The following is a 12,868-nucleotide window of genomic DNA, read 5'->3' on the forward strand; positions in this document are numbered from 1 at the left end:
GACTAGAGGATTTCTGTTATTCCCTGTTTGGACTTGAATAAACTCTGTTTCTGTTAGTCGCTTTTGGGTCCTCTATCACCAGCATGACAGAAGGAACCGACCAAGGAATGGACCCAGCGACTTCAGACGCTCGTTACACTGCCGTCAAGATCCAAGGAGCCATGCTCGGCAGACACGAGCAGGAATTGTCTGCTGCTCGCCATGCCGTGGAGAACCTGGCCGCTCAGGTTTCCGACCTCTCTGGACAGTTCCAGAGTCTTCTCGTGCCACCTGTTACTTCCTGGCCTGCCGAGCCTCCAGAACCTAGGGTTAATAACCCACCTTGCTACTCCGGGCAGCCCACTGAGTGCCGCTCCTTTCTCACGCAGTGTGAGATTGTGTTCTCTCTCCAACCCAACACATACTCTAGAGAGAGAGCTCGGGTTGCTTACGTCATTTCACTCCTTACTAGCCGGGCTCGAGAATGGGGCACAGCTATCTGGGAGGCAAGGGCTGATTGCTCTAACAAGTTCCAGAACTTTAAAGAGAGATGATTCGGGTTTTTAGACCGAGTTTTTGGTAGGGAGGCTTCTAGGGCCCTGGCTTCCTTATGCCAAGGTGAACGGTCCATAACGGATTATTCTATTGAGTTTCGCACTCTTGCTGCCTCTAGTGAGTGGAACGAGCCGGCGCTGCTCGCTCGTTTTCTGGAGGGACTCCACGCAGTGTTAAGGATGAGATTCTCTCCCGGGAGGTTCCTTCAGATGTGGACTCTTTGATTGCTCTCGCCATCCGCATAGAACGACGGGTAGATCTTCGTCACCGGGCTCGTGGAAGAGAGCTCGCATCAACGGTGTTTCCCTGCTCCGCATCGCAACCATCTCCCTCCTCTGGCTTTGAGACTGAGCCCATGCAGCTGGGAGGGATTCGCATCTCGACTAAGGAGAGGGAACGGAGGATCACCAACCGCCTGTGCCTCTATTGCGGAGTTGCTGGACATTTTGTTAATTCATGTCCAGTAAGAGGCCAGAGCCCATCAGTAAGCGGAGGGCTACTGGTGAGCGCTACTACTCAGGTCTCTTCATCTAGATCTTGTACTACTATGTCGGTCCATCTACGCTGGACCGGTTCAGGTGCTACATGCAGTGCCTTGATTGACTCTGGGGCTGAGGGTTGTTTCATGGACTTCTCATTCCTTTCAGACCGTTAGACAAGCCTACGCCCATGTTTGCCTTAGATGGTAGTCATCTTCCCAGTATCAAATTTGAGACACTACCTTTAACTCTCACAGTATCTGGTAACCACAGTGAGACTATTTCTTTTTTGATTTTCCGTTTTTACACCTGTTGTTTTGGGTCATCCCTGGCTAGTATGTCATAATCCTTCTATTAATTGGTCTAGTAATTCTATCCTATCCTGGAACGTTTCTTGTCATGTGAAGTGTTTAATGTCTGCCATCCCTCCCGTTTCTTCTGTCCCTACTTCTCAGGAGGAACCTGGCGATTTGACAGGAGTGCCGGAGGAATATCATGATCTGCGCACGGTCTTCAGTCGGTCCCGAGCCAACTCCCTTCCTCCTCACCGGTCGTATGATTGTAGTATTGATCTCCTTCCGGGGACCACTCCTCCTCGAGGTAGACTATACTCTCTGTCGGCTCCCGAACGTAAGGCTCTCGAGGATTATTTGTCTGTGTCTCTTGACGCCGGTACCATAGTGCCTTCTTCTTCTCCGGCCGGGGCGGGGTTCTTTTTGTTAAGAAGAAGGACGGTACTCTGCGCCCCTGCGTGGATTATCGAGGGCTGAATGACATAACGGTTAAGAATCGTTATCCGCTTCCCCTTATGTCATCAGCCTTCGAGAATCTGCAGGGAGCCAGGTGCTTTACTAAGTTGGACCTTCGTAACGCTTACCATCTCGTGCGCATCAGAGAGGGGGACGAGTGGAAAACAGCGTTTAACACTCCGTTAGGGCATTTTGAGTACCGGGTTCTGCCGTTCGGTCTCGCCAATGCGCCAGCTGTTTTTCAGGCATTAGTTAATGATGTTCTGAGAGACATGCTGAACATCTTTGTTTTTGTCTATCTTGTATATCCTGATTTTTTTCTCCGTCACTCGAGATTCATGTTCAGCACGTTCGACGTGTTCTACAGCGCCTTTTAGAGAATTGTCTCTACGTAAAGGCTGAGAAGTGCTCTTTTCATGTCTCCTCCGTTACTTTTCTCGGTTCCGTTATTTCCGCTGAAGGCATTCAGATGGATTCCGCTAAGGTCCAAGCTGTCAGTGATTGGCCCGTTCCAAGGTCACGTGTCGAGTTGCAGCGCTTTTTAGGTTTCGCTAATTTCTATCGGCGTTTCATTCGTAATTTCGGTCAAGTTGCTGCTCCTCTCACAGCTCTTACTTCTGTCAAGACGTGTTTTAAGTGGTCCGTTCCGCCCAGGGAGCTTTTGATCTTCTAAAAGAACGTTTTACGTCCGCTCCTATCCTCGTTACTCCTGACGTCACTAGACAATTCATTGTCGAGGTTGACGCTTCAGAGGTAGGCGTGGAGCCATTCTATCCCAGCGCTTCCAGTCTGACGATAAGGTTCATCCTTGCGCTTATTTTTCTCATCGCCTGTCGCCATCTGAGCGCAACTATGATGTGGGTAACCGTGAACTGCTCGCCATCCGCTTAGCCCTAGGCGAATGGCGACAGTGGTTGGAGGGCGACCGTTCCTTTTGTCGTTTGGACAGACCATAAGAACCTTGAGTACATCCGTTCTGCCAAACGACTTAATGCCCGTCAAGCTCGTTGGGCGTTGTTTTTCGCTCGTTTCAGTTTGTGATTTCTTACCGTCCGGGTAGCAAGAACACCAAGCCTGATGCCTTATCCCGTCTGTTTAGTTCTTCTGTGGCTTCTACTGATCCCGAGGGATTCTTCCTTATGGGCGTGTTGTCGGGTTAACAGTCTGGGGAATTGAAAGACAGGTTAAGCAAGCACTCACGCACACTGCGTCGCCGCGCGCTTGTCCTAGTAACCTCCTTTTCGTTCCTGTTTCCACTCGTCTGGCTGTTCTTCAGTGGGCTCACTCTGCCAAGTTAGCTGGTCATCCCGGTGTTCGAGGCACTCTTGCGTCTATTCGCCAGCGCTTTTGGTGGCCGACTCAGGAGCGTGACACGCGCCGTTTCGTGGCTGCTTGTTCGGACTGCGCGCAGACTAAGTCGGGTAACTCTCCTCCTGCCGGTCGTCTCAGACCGCTCCCCATTCCTTCTCGACCATGGTCTCACATCGCCTTAGGCTTCACTGGTCTGCCTTTGTCTGCGGGGAAGACTGTGAGAGCCGCCAATAAACGCAGGATTAAGAGTCCAAGGTATTGTTGCGGCCAGAGAGTGTGGCTTTCCACTTTCCTCTTACGACAGCTTCTCGTAAGTTGACTCCAGGTTCATTGGTCCGTTCCGTGTCTCCCAGGTCGTCAATCCTGTCGCTGTGCGACTGCTTTTCCGCGACATCTTCGTCGCGTCCATCCTGTCTTCCATGTCTCCTGTGTTAAGCCTTTCTTCGCACCCCGTTCGTCTTCCCTCCCCCCTCCCGTCCTTGTCGAGCGCACCTATTTACAAGGTACATAAGATCATGGACATGCGTTCTCGGGGACGGGGTCACCAATACTTAGTGGATTGGGAGGGTTACGGTCCTGAGGAGAGGAGTTGGGTTCCGTCTCGGGACGTGCTGGACCGTTCACTCATCGATGATTTCCTCCGTTGCCGCCAGGATTCCTCCTCGAGTGCGCCAGGAGGCGCTCGGTGAGTGGGGGGTACTGTCATGTTTGTCATTTATTATCATGTCTTGTCCCTGTGCTCCCCATTCTATTCGTTTCCCTCTGCTGGTCTTATTTGGTTCTTTCCCTCCTTCTATCCCTCTCTCTCCCCTCCCTCTCTCACTCTCTCGCTCTCTCTTCTCTCTATCGTTCCGTTCCTGCTCCCAGCTGTTCCTATTCCCCTAATCATCATTTAGTCTTCCCACACCTGTTCCCGATCCTTTCCCCTGATTAGAGTCCCTATTTATTCCTTTGTGTTCCGTTCCTGTCCCGTCGGTTCCTTGTTTAGTATTCACCATGCTGTGATTGTGTTTCGCCCTGTCCTGTCGTGTTTTTTTGCCTTCATCAGATGCTGCGTGTGAGCAGGTGTCTCTATCAACTACGGCCTGCGCCTACCCGAAGCGACCTGCAGTCTGTGGCCGCTTCTCTTGTTTTTCCCCTCTACAGACTAGAGGATTTCTGTTATTCCCTGTTTGGACTTGAATAAACTCTGTTTCTGTTAAGTCGCTTTTGGGTCCTCTATCACCAGCATGACACAGTCAATATTTAAATCACCCAGAAAGTATACTTCTCTGTTGATATCACATACATGATCAAGCATTTCACACATATTATCCAGATACTGACTGTTAGCACTTGGTGGTCTATAGTAGATTCCCACAAGAATGGGCTTTAGGTGAGGCAGATATACCTGATGTACCTTCAATAGTATTAGATCTTCTCTAAGCTTTACAGGAATGTGGTTCTGAATATAGACCGCAACACCGACTCCGTTGGCATGTCTGTCTTTTCTGTAGATGTTATAATCATGTATTGCTGCCACTGTATCATCAAAGGTGTTATCTAAGTGAGTTCCAGAGAGAGTCAGAATATGAATGTCATCTGTTACAAGCAAGTTATTGACTTCATGGACCTTGTTTCTCAGGCTCCATATCTTAATATGGGCTATTTTCTTTTAGCACTTTTCTTGGTTGCTTGATTGTTTTTAATGCTTTTACTGGGAAGCTTCTCAGAAGTAGACTTGATAGTGCAGGGTGAGCAGCACAAAGTGGTCTTCCCACTACACGGCACACCGCCTCATTGTTAACAGTGTAACTCTGGTTCAAGGAAGTGCAACCTGTGTGACCCAGCAGTTTCACCCAGCAGTGTAACCAACGACTTTCAAAAAAATCTATCAACTTTATTACAACAACAAAAAAAAAATAACCTCCACAACAGACAAACAGAAGGACAAAACGTGTATTTTATATGCCTTATGCACCTGTTTACTTTTTTTTCTTTTTTTTTTACATGACATTTTATTCACATGCAATTGTGGGGTCGAACCTGTTGGGGTCACAGAACAGAGACAAGTATCTCATCCTCCTCTAGTCTGATTTGTGTAACAAATACTTCTTTGTTATTATTCTACACCAAAAGGCACTGTTTTTTTTCTCTTCTGAAGTTGATAAAAGAACCAAAAAACTCGAGCTAACGATTCATAACCATCGTTGTTGTTTTGAAACGTATACATCGGCCTATACATGGTGGTGTGGTCATTTCAGCTGAGCATATCCTACATCTGTGGGCTTCCACCCGTGCATGACTACAGAGGCAGATAGCCGGGCGGCTGCAGTAGATCCCGTTTTCCGTAGGTGCTGGAGCCTACGTTGGTGGGGGCGTACACCGTGCCGATGGTGTTGCTGGAGCGGGTCAGGAAGTCGGCCAGTCGCTGGGTCACACAGGTAGCTGTGTTGCACTTCCTTTTCTCTATGTGGTGGCTGATGGGATATGGGAGGACAGCAATCGATTCATCCAATATGGCAAGCAAATGATGTATTACTTATCTAAACATTTATAGAGTGATGAAGATCAGGAAAATGTAGCAAAGTTCTTGGCCTACCAGACATACTTTGGGTAAGTGGATAAAAATAGCCACCATTACACCATTAGCCTACTAGATGATACTAATATGATCATATCACTACTGCAGCTACTAGTAACAATACTAGTAATAGCAATAAACTATTATTATTATTAAGATCACTATTATTTTATTTTATTAATTACATTTAATTAATTGAACAATTATCACTATAAATTGAAATATTTGGTGATTTCACCCCCACGAATTTCATCTTAGTTCAATTCTGATCCACATGAATCTTCACTGTAAAGCGTTTTATTATTTAGTAACTGGTTTCCACAGCCTTTTGTTTTGTTTACTCAACTTTCAGTCAAAGTGTTACCTGAACTTACATTTTTTAGTTGGCCCAAACTGAGTTTTTAACCTACATATTTCACACATGTTCACATACATGAAGGCATTTGTGCATGATCATTTATACATGGTGGGGTAGCACATCGATAGGGATGCCGGGAACCAAGAGATCGTAAATTCAAATCCCAGGTGAGGACATGTTGAATACAAATTACTGTATAAAATGATAATGCACAATGTAATCATGTTTGTGTCAAATATGTAGGTTGAAAACATTGTATGTTAAAAGCACTATTTGAATGTGTGGGTGTCCCAAAACTAGGTTTTCTTAAATTGGAGAAAATTCTGGGCCAACTAAAAATGTTCAGATAACATTTCTGATCAAACTTTTGACTGACGAGTTGAGTATATTAAAAACAGGCTGTGGATCCATTTACTAAATATTAATTTTCTTACAGTGTCGTGTCTGCAAAATTATCAACATTTGCACTCAATCAGCAAATCAATAAAATAGGTGCAACCTTACCTGTTGGCAGATGTGAGCCCTCTCTGTAGTCGTGCGGAAATGAGGCCGAGGAAGGGATTGGAGACGATCCCGGGCACGAGCCAGCCTTCTCTGTCCGGGAGCGCGCTTTCCTGCTCACTAGTTGAGGTGAAGTACCTGAATCGGGATGAGAAAAGAGCCAAACCGTCACTCCGACCGGTGACTGATGCCCACTTCAAAACATCATCTCAATCCTCGAGGGCGCAATGGAGTGGCCACTAGTCCCCCTCCAGTACGCACTTGATCACATTTACGCGAACCACATATTCCTGTCTCTGTCTTGGTAAGACAAATCTCGACCTTTTGGATGTCACGATTGCAATGGATATTCATCTCAATGATCTCATCAATGTCATTAGCCGATTTTAGAGTTAGACTACCCACGTCGTTAATTGATTTCTTACGGTTCAAGGTGGATGTGCCAAGTTACTGGATGTGCCAGCTTAACACCAGTGCTATACCAGTTGAGTGATTCATTCACCTGCCAAATTAAACCCGCTTCCTAATGACAATTGAACTTTCGGCGACACGGAACGACACTTGTAATTGTACATCACAGAAGTGACACTCAGAAATAACGGAAATAACTGAGGCAGCTTTGCACTCTCACCTGTTGCTTGGGGCGGTGGCGACACAGCGCAGCAGCACGAGAGGCACGAGAAGGAACACGGGCAGCTTCAGGTGACACATCGTGCACGCGAGATCCCTGCATGAAAACAAAAGATGGACCGTCAGTAATCTCACACGCCATTGAATTACACATGCCTGGGAATAGGGATGCGCATGCCTGTGAAGAGTGTAACCTACACCCATCCAATATGTTCAGTGTATGCTACTAGAATACTTTATAATAAAATGACAGCGGAAACAGACAAAGTTCTGTAGTCTAGAGAACCGTGCAAATCAAAGACCACCAAACAGACACACCACACAACAGTCTACTCTCAACCCCACAGGGAAAACAGAGAAAAAATACTTTGGATAGTATGGTGTATAAGTGTCCTGGCCTCCAACTCTCTCAGTTCAAATACGAATCCTAATGGTCTGGTCAACTCACCCTCAGTAGTTAAACCCAATCGCCAGTGGATCCTAAGACAGACACGGGCTACTGTCAGTGGTTTCTCACACTGTCACACACACGCTCTCCCACAGATATAGGCTTCACCGTCAACCAATTGTGACATCACCCCCTCCAAATATAGTCCTGCTTTTCCATTAGCAGGGATGAGGTTCACTTCAAGAAACTCGAATCCAGAGCAAGAGTCACCTACTCCACACACGCACGCACGCGCGCACGCACGCACACACGCACGCACGCACGCACGCACGCACGCACACACACACACACACACACACACACACACACACACACACACACACACACACACACACACACACACACACACACGTCATCGTATTCGTCATTCAGCGTCATTGGCGATTGTGATTGGTCTGGCCTGTTAAACTCACACTCGGGGAGGCAACACAGCCGGGGCGGAAACCACACATTCATTTTACATCAAAATATTGAATTAAGTTCTTTGGGCACAAAGTTAGACGGTGTGTTTTTAGGTGGCTTATATAATGGAGGTAACCTCTTGGCAAAATGTTGGGATAACGACTTCAATATTGCAGATAAGGAGATAACATCTACAATATTGTGGATAATGGGAAAGGTAAAGGGGGATACCCAGTCAGTTGTACAACTGAATGCATTCAACTGAAATGTGTCTTCCGCATTTATCCCAACCCCTCTGAATCAGAGAGGTGTGGGGGGCTGCCTTAATCGACATCCACGTCTTTGGGCACCCGGGGAACAGCGGGTTAACTGCCTTGCTCAGGGGCGGGTTCAGGAACTAGGTTTCACTCCCAGTTCATTTTCAAATGTAGTTACTGGTAAGTGTTTGGATATTTCTTTAAGAATTAGTATGCACTATCAATAACACATCATGTCACCCACTTCTCCTCCATCCCACTACCTAGTCTCTAGTACCTAGTCCACACGCGCCACAACCCACTCGCCTGGTGAAAAGAGGTGAAATGAAGGTAGTAGGAAAAGGGAATTCCACAGAAACTATGCTGAACAAAAATGTAAACACAACATGTGAAGTGTTGGTCCCATGTTTCATGAGCTGAATGAAAGATCCCAGAAGTTTTCCATACGCAAAACAAGCTATTTTTCTCGACTGTTTTATGCAGAAATTTGTTTACATCCTTGTTAGCATTTCTCCTTTGCCAAGATAATCCATCCACCTGACAGGTGTGGCATATCAAGAAGATGATTAAACAGCATGATCATTACACAGGTGCACCTTGTGCTTTGACAAAAAAAAGCTACTCTAAAATATGCAGTTTTGTCACACAACACAATGCCACAGATGCCTCAAGTTTTGAGGGAATGTGCAATTGGCATGCAGACTGCAGGAATGTCTACCAGAGCTGATGCCAGAGAATCTAATGTTAATTTCTCGAACATAAACCTCCTACAACGTTTGACAGTACATCCAACCGGCCTCACAACCGGAGACCAAGTGTAACCACTCCAGCCAATGACCTCCACATCCGGCTTCTTCACCAGCAGGGTCGTCTGAGACCAGCCACCCGGACAGCTGATGAAACTGAGGAGTATTTCTGTCTGTAATAAAACCCTTTTGTGGGGAAAAACTCATTCTGATTGGCTGGGCCTGGCTCCCCAGTGTGTGCACCTATGCCCTCCCAGGCCCACCTGTGGCTGCACCCCTGCCCAGTCATGTGAAATCGATAGATTAGGGCCCATTGAATTCATTTAATTGACTGGTTTCCTTATTTGAACTGTAACTCAGTAAAACCATTGAAATTGTTGAATGTTGCATTTATATTTTTGTTCAGTATAGTTCAAGTCAAACGCCATGGAAGTTGCTAGCATGACTGGCTCTCAGGTCGTTTGCTCTCAGATACACTCTGATTACCTAGAGTCCTCTCCTTACACCACAGATACTTACAAAGAAAGGCTCCTACAGTAGTTAAGTGCAGAGTTTTACCCATAGGTCTGAGTTAGGGGAGATGTGACTGACACCCACCTGTGGTAGGCCTGCTGGATGCAGGATTCTCCCCCAGCCTCCCCAGTGATTCTCAACACACACTCACCCCATTTATGGAAGCGATTGATCCAAATGTCAGAGTTCTACCATGATATACTTCATATAATTCTAAAGTTGCATGAGATAATTTGATTCCTCTCTCAGACAATTTTACATTATACATACAGTTTGGACACACCTACTCATTCCAGGGTTTTTATTTATGCCAAGAGCATTCAAAGCTATCATCAAGGCAAAGGGTGGCTACTTTGAAGAATCTAAAATCTAAAATATTTTTGGATTTGTTTAAAATGTTTTTGGTTACTACATGATTCCATATGTGTTATTTCATCATTTTAATGTCTTCACTATTATTCTACAATGTAGAAAATAGTAAAAATAAAGAAAAACCCTTTAAACCTTTGGCTGGTACTGTATGTTTTATTATAAGATAATACCTCATGGTTATAGTGTTTCTTATGCCTCATAGATTAAAATGAGACTGTTGAGTGTTACTGACGATCTGGGGAATTGAGAGAGAGTGAAAGGGTGGGTTAAGGAGATTGGATAAGGAGAGAAAATGGAGATGAAGGAGTCTGGGGTGTGAACGAGTGGGAGGTGGAGAGACAACGATGACAGAGCGAAGAGGAAAAATGCTTGTATTGTATACATTACATTACATTTACATTTAAGTCATTTAGCAGACGCTCTTATCCAGAGCGACTTACAAATTGGTGCATTCACCTTATGACATCCAGTGGAACAGCCACTTTACAATAGTGCATCTACATATTTTAAGGGGGGGGGGGGGGGTGAGAAGGATTACTTTATCCTATCCTAGGTATTCCTTAAAGAGGTGGGGTTTCAGGTGTCTCCGGAAGGTGGTGATTGATTCCGCTGTCCTGGCGTCGTGAGGGAGTTTGTTCCACCATTGGGGAGCCAGAGCAGCGAACAGTTTTGACTGGGCTGAGCGGGAACTGTACTTCCTCAGTGGTAGGGAGGCGAGCAGGCCAGAGGTGTAATTTCACGAGTCTATCAAAAGTTGTGATGAGCTAACAATATGGCGTTCGTTCATATTTAGTTCTTGAAACAAGAACTGGGGAAAGAGACAGGCTTGCAAACATGAAAAAGGACACCAGGCACATTCTGAATGTCTCATGTAACAATTAGTCTTTGGCCAAATAAAGGTGTGTGAGGCTCTTTTTGATAAAATAGCTTGACAGACATGACCACATCAGCTCTGTGCTGTCACCAAGTGGTGACTAATGTTCATTACAACAATAGTTAGGATCGTCATCACAATAATAATGCCAATACAGGAAAACAACAACACCAACTCCTTAAAACAACAGTTGTTGAGACAAATAACCTTTCACTTAGCAGACGGTTATTGTTAAAAGTAGTGCTGTACTCGACAAATGTCATTTGAAATGCCCCTAAAAAATGTATAGAGCTGGGTCGACGAACTCGGAACGCACCACAGGAACCACCGCAAGCCAATCACTATGGAGATGACCATGGAACTCTCCAGCAGTGTCCTCTTAGATGGAACATCTCCTGGGAATCTTGAGTAGTTCTAAACAGAGTGCAGCTGCAACCAAACTCACCAAGTCTGTTTTACCCTGCTTACAGAGCCCCATGGCTGGGTGTTTTTTAAGCTCCACACCCTCAGCTGACTCCTGGTCTCCCTGAAGCTTCCTCTTGATCAGCAGGAAGACAAGGCCCAGTAGCACGTAGGCACATGCATCCAGAGCCAGCACCACACCTAAGAGTGAAAGAGAGACTCCAGATTGGACTCCAGACTCCAGCCTGGTCTCATTGACTAGATGTAACATAGAAAATGTAAATCTGGGGACCGAGACACTACGGTTTCGTATTATATGTTACGTTTGGTATGGATATGTAAGACAGATAGTTACTTAAGACAAAAATGAAAGAAGGGTGGTTCGTCAGGGTGGATGGGTTGGCATATAACACGAATGTCTAGCAACCCAAAGGTTGTGAGTTCCAATCTGATCACAGCCAACTTGAGAATTTGAGCTAACTAGAAACTTTTTTAACTACTTACTAATTTTTAGCTAATTTTTCAAATACTTAGCATGTTAGCTAATCCCTTCCCCTAACACTAACCTTAACCCTTTTAGCTAATCCTTCCCCTAACCCTAACCATTACCCTGTAACCTAACTCCTAAATGTAACCCTACACCCTCACCTAACTAATGTTAGCCAACTAGCTAACGTTAGCCACCTAGCTAGAATTCTTATCATACGTTTCGCGAATTTGTAACATGTTGTACGTTTATCAAATTCATAACATACAGTATAATAAGAATTGTAATTCGTAACATATTATAAAAAATGGGTGATAGACATCCACAAATGAATACATACCATACATAATATATCATACTAAATGTGGTGTCTCTGATATACATACAGAATAATACGAAATGCTCTGAGACCAGGTTGCACTAGCACCTCCCCCGGCTGGTAAGAAGGCAACCTCTGAGTTACATTCAATGATACATTATTGACACACACTAATGAAATGGACATGGAAAGGTAGTGGTTCAGTCACGGACAGAAAACATGGGTGATGAATATACACAATAACTGATAGTGTAATGCTTCGGGTGTCGTAGGTGTGTGGAGTCAAACGCAGGAGACAGTGAGTGCAATGCTGTGCGTCTTTAATAGCACCAACGCACCACAGGGTGCTCACAATAGTAACGGCCCCAAACACAGGGCATGAAAATGTACAACGGAAAAGTCACGACCAGGCACGACCAGGCACTAACACGTACCTCTACAACAGAGCCGAAGGTTACACTGAAATAATCCCGCACAACAACCAGGCGGGCCGGCTGTCTAATAAAGACAAACTAATCATATAAACAGGTGCTACCAATCAACATACAAGGAGGGGGAGGAAAGACAATCAGTGGTAGCTAATAGGCCGGTGACGACGACCGCCGAGCGCCACACGTGACAGATCGCACAAGTAGAGCAACAACACTGTTAACAAAGGAAGGATTGTATAACATTACATTACATTTAAGTCATTTAGCAGACGCTCTTATCCAGAGCGACGTAGCTACCTGCAGAGTATTACACAACAAAGTAAACACAGAGAAGTAACTTACAATAGGCAATAGAAGTAACTATAAAGAACAACAAGCAAGAATTATACACATCTTACACACTCACTTTGTGCATGCACACTATACCACGAGTCCAGTTGATGGGCAGAGATAGAGAGGTTGATCTCTGTCAATTTCAATTTTCAATTCAAG

General features: G+C 45.4%; 1 protein-coding gene across 1 annotated transcript; it reads right to left on the minus strand.

Moving 5' to 3' along the window:
- Window positions 1-5,067: 5,067 nt before the first annotated feature.
- On the minus strand, window positions 5,068-11,328 carry LOC124019215 (islet amyloid polypeptide). The gene is made up of 4 exons (XM_046334612.1): window positions 11,183-11,328; window positions 7,127-7,222; window positions 6,499-6,633; window positions 5,068-5,532 (listed from the first exon to the last, which is right to left on the minus strand). Exons 2-4 carry the CDS (start codon window positions 7,204-7,206, stop codon window positions 5,358-5,360), a joined length of 390 nt encoding a protein of 129 aa, XP_046190568.1. The 5' UTR covers window positions 7,207-7,222; window positions 11,183-11,328; the 3' UTR covers window positions 5,068-5,357.
- Between the last annotated feature and the right edge of the window lie 1,540 nt (window positions 11,329-12,868).

This window comes from Oncorhynchus gorbuscha, unplaced genomic scaffold, assembly GCF_021184085.1.
Source record: "Oncorhynchus gorbuscha isolate QuinsamMale2020 ecotype Even-year unplaced genomic scaffold, OgorEven_v1.0 Un_scaffold_8:::fragment_2:::debris, whole genome shotgun sequence".
NCBI classification, from domain to species: Eukaryota; Metazoa; Chordata; class Actinopteri; order Salmoniformes; family Salmonidae; genus Oncorhynchus; species Oncorhynchus gorbuscha.

What these genes read in the sequence shown, in the direction of transcription:
- LOC124019215 (XM_046334612.1), bottom strand. Translation starts at nt 7,206, where the DNA reads ATGTGTCACCTGAAGCTGCCCGTGTTCCTTCTCGTGCCTCTCGTGCTG. An exon ending in GCCACCGCCCCAAGCAACAG is followed by an intron (nt 6,634 to 7,126) that starts GTGAGAGTGCAA and finishes ATCCCGATTCAG; the next exon opens with GTACTTCACCTCAACTAGTG. An exon ending in GGGCTCACATCTGCCAACAG is followed by an intron (nt 5,533 to 6,498) that starts GTAAGGTTGCAC and finishes ATATCCCATCAG; the next exon opens with CCACCACATAGAGAAAAGGA.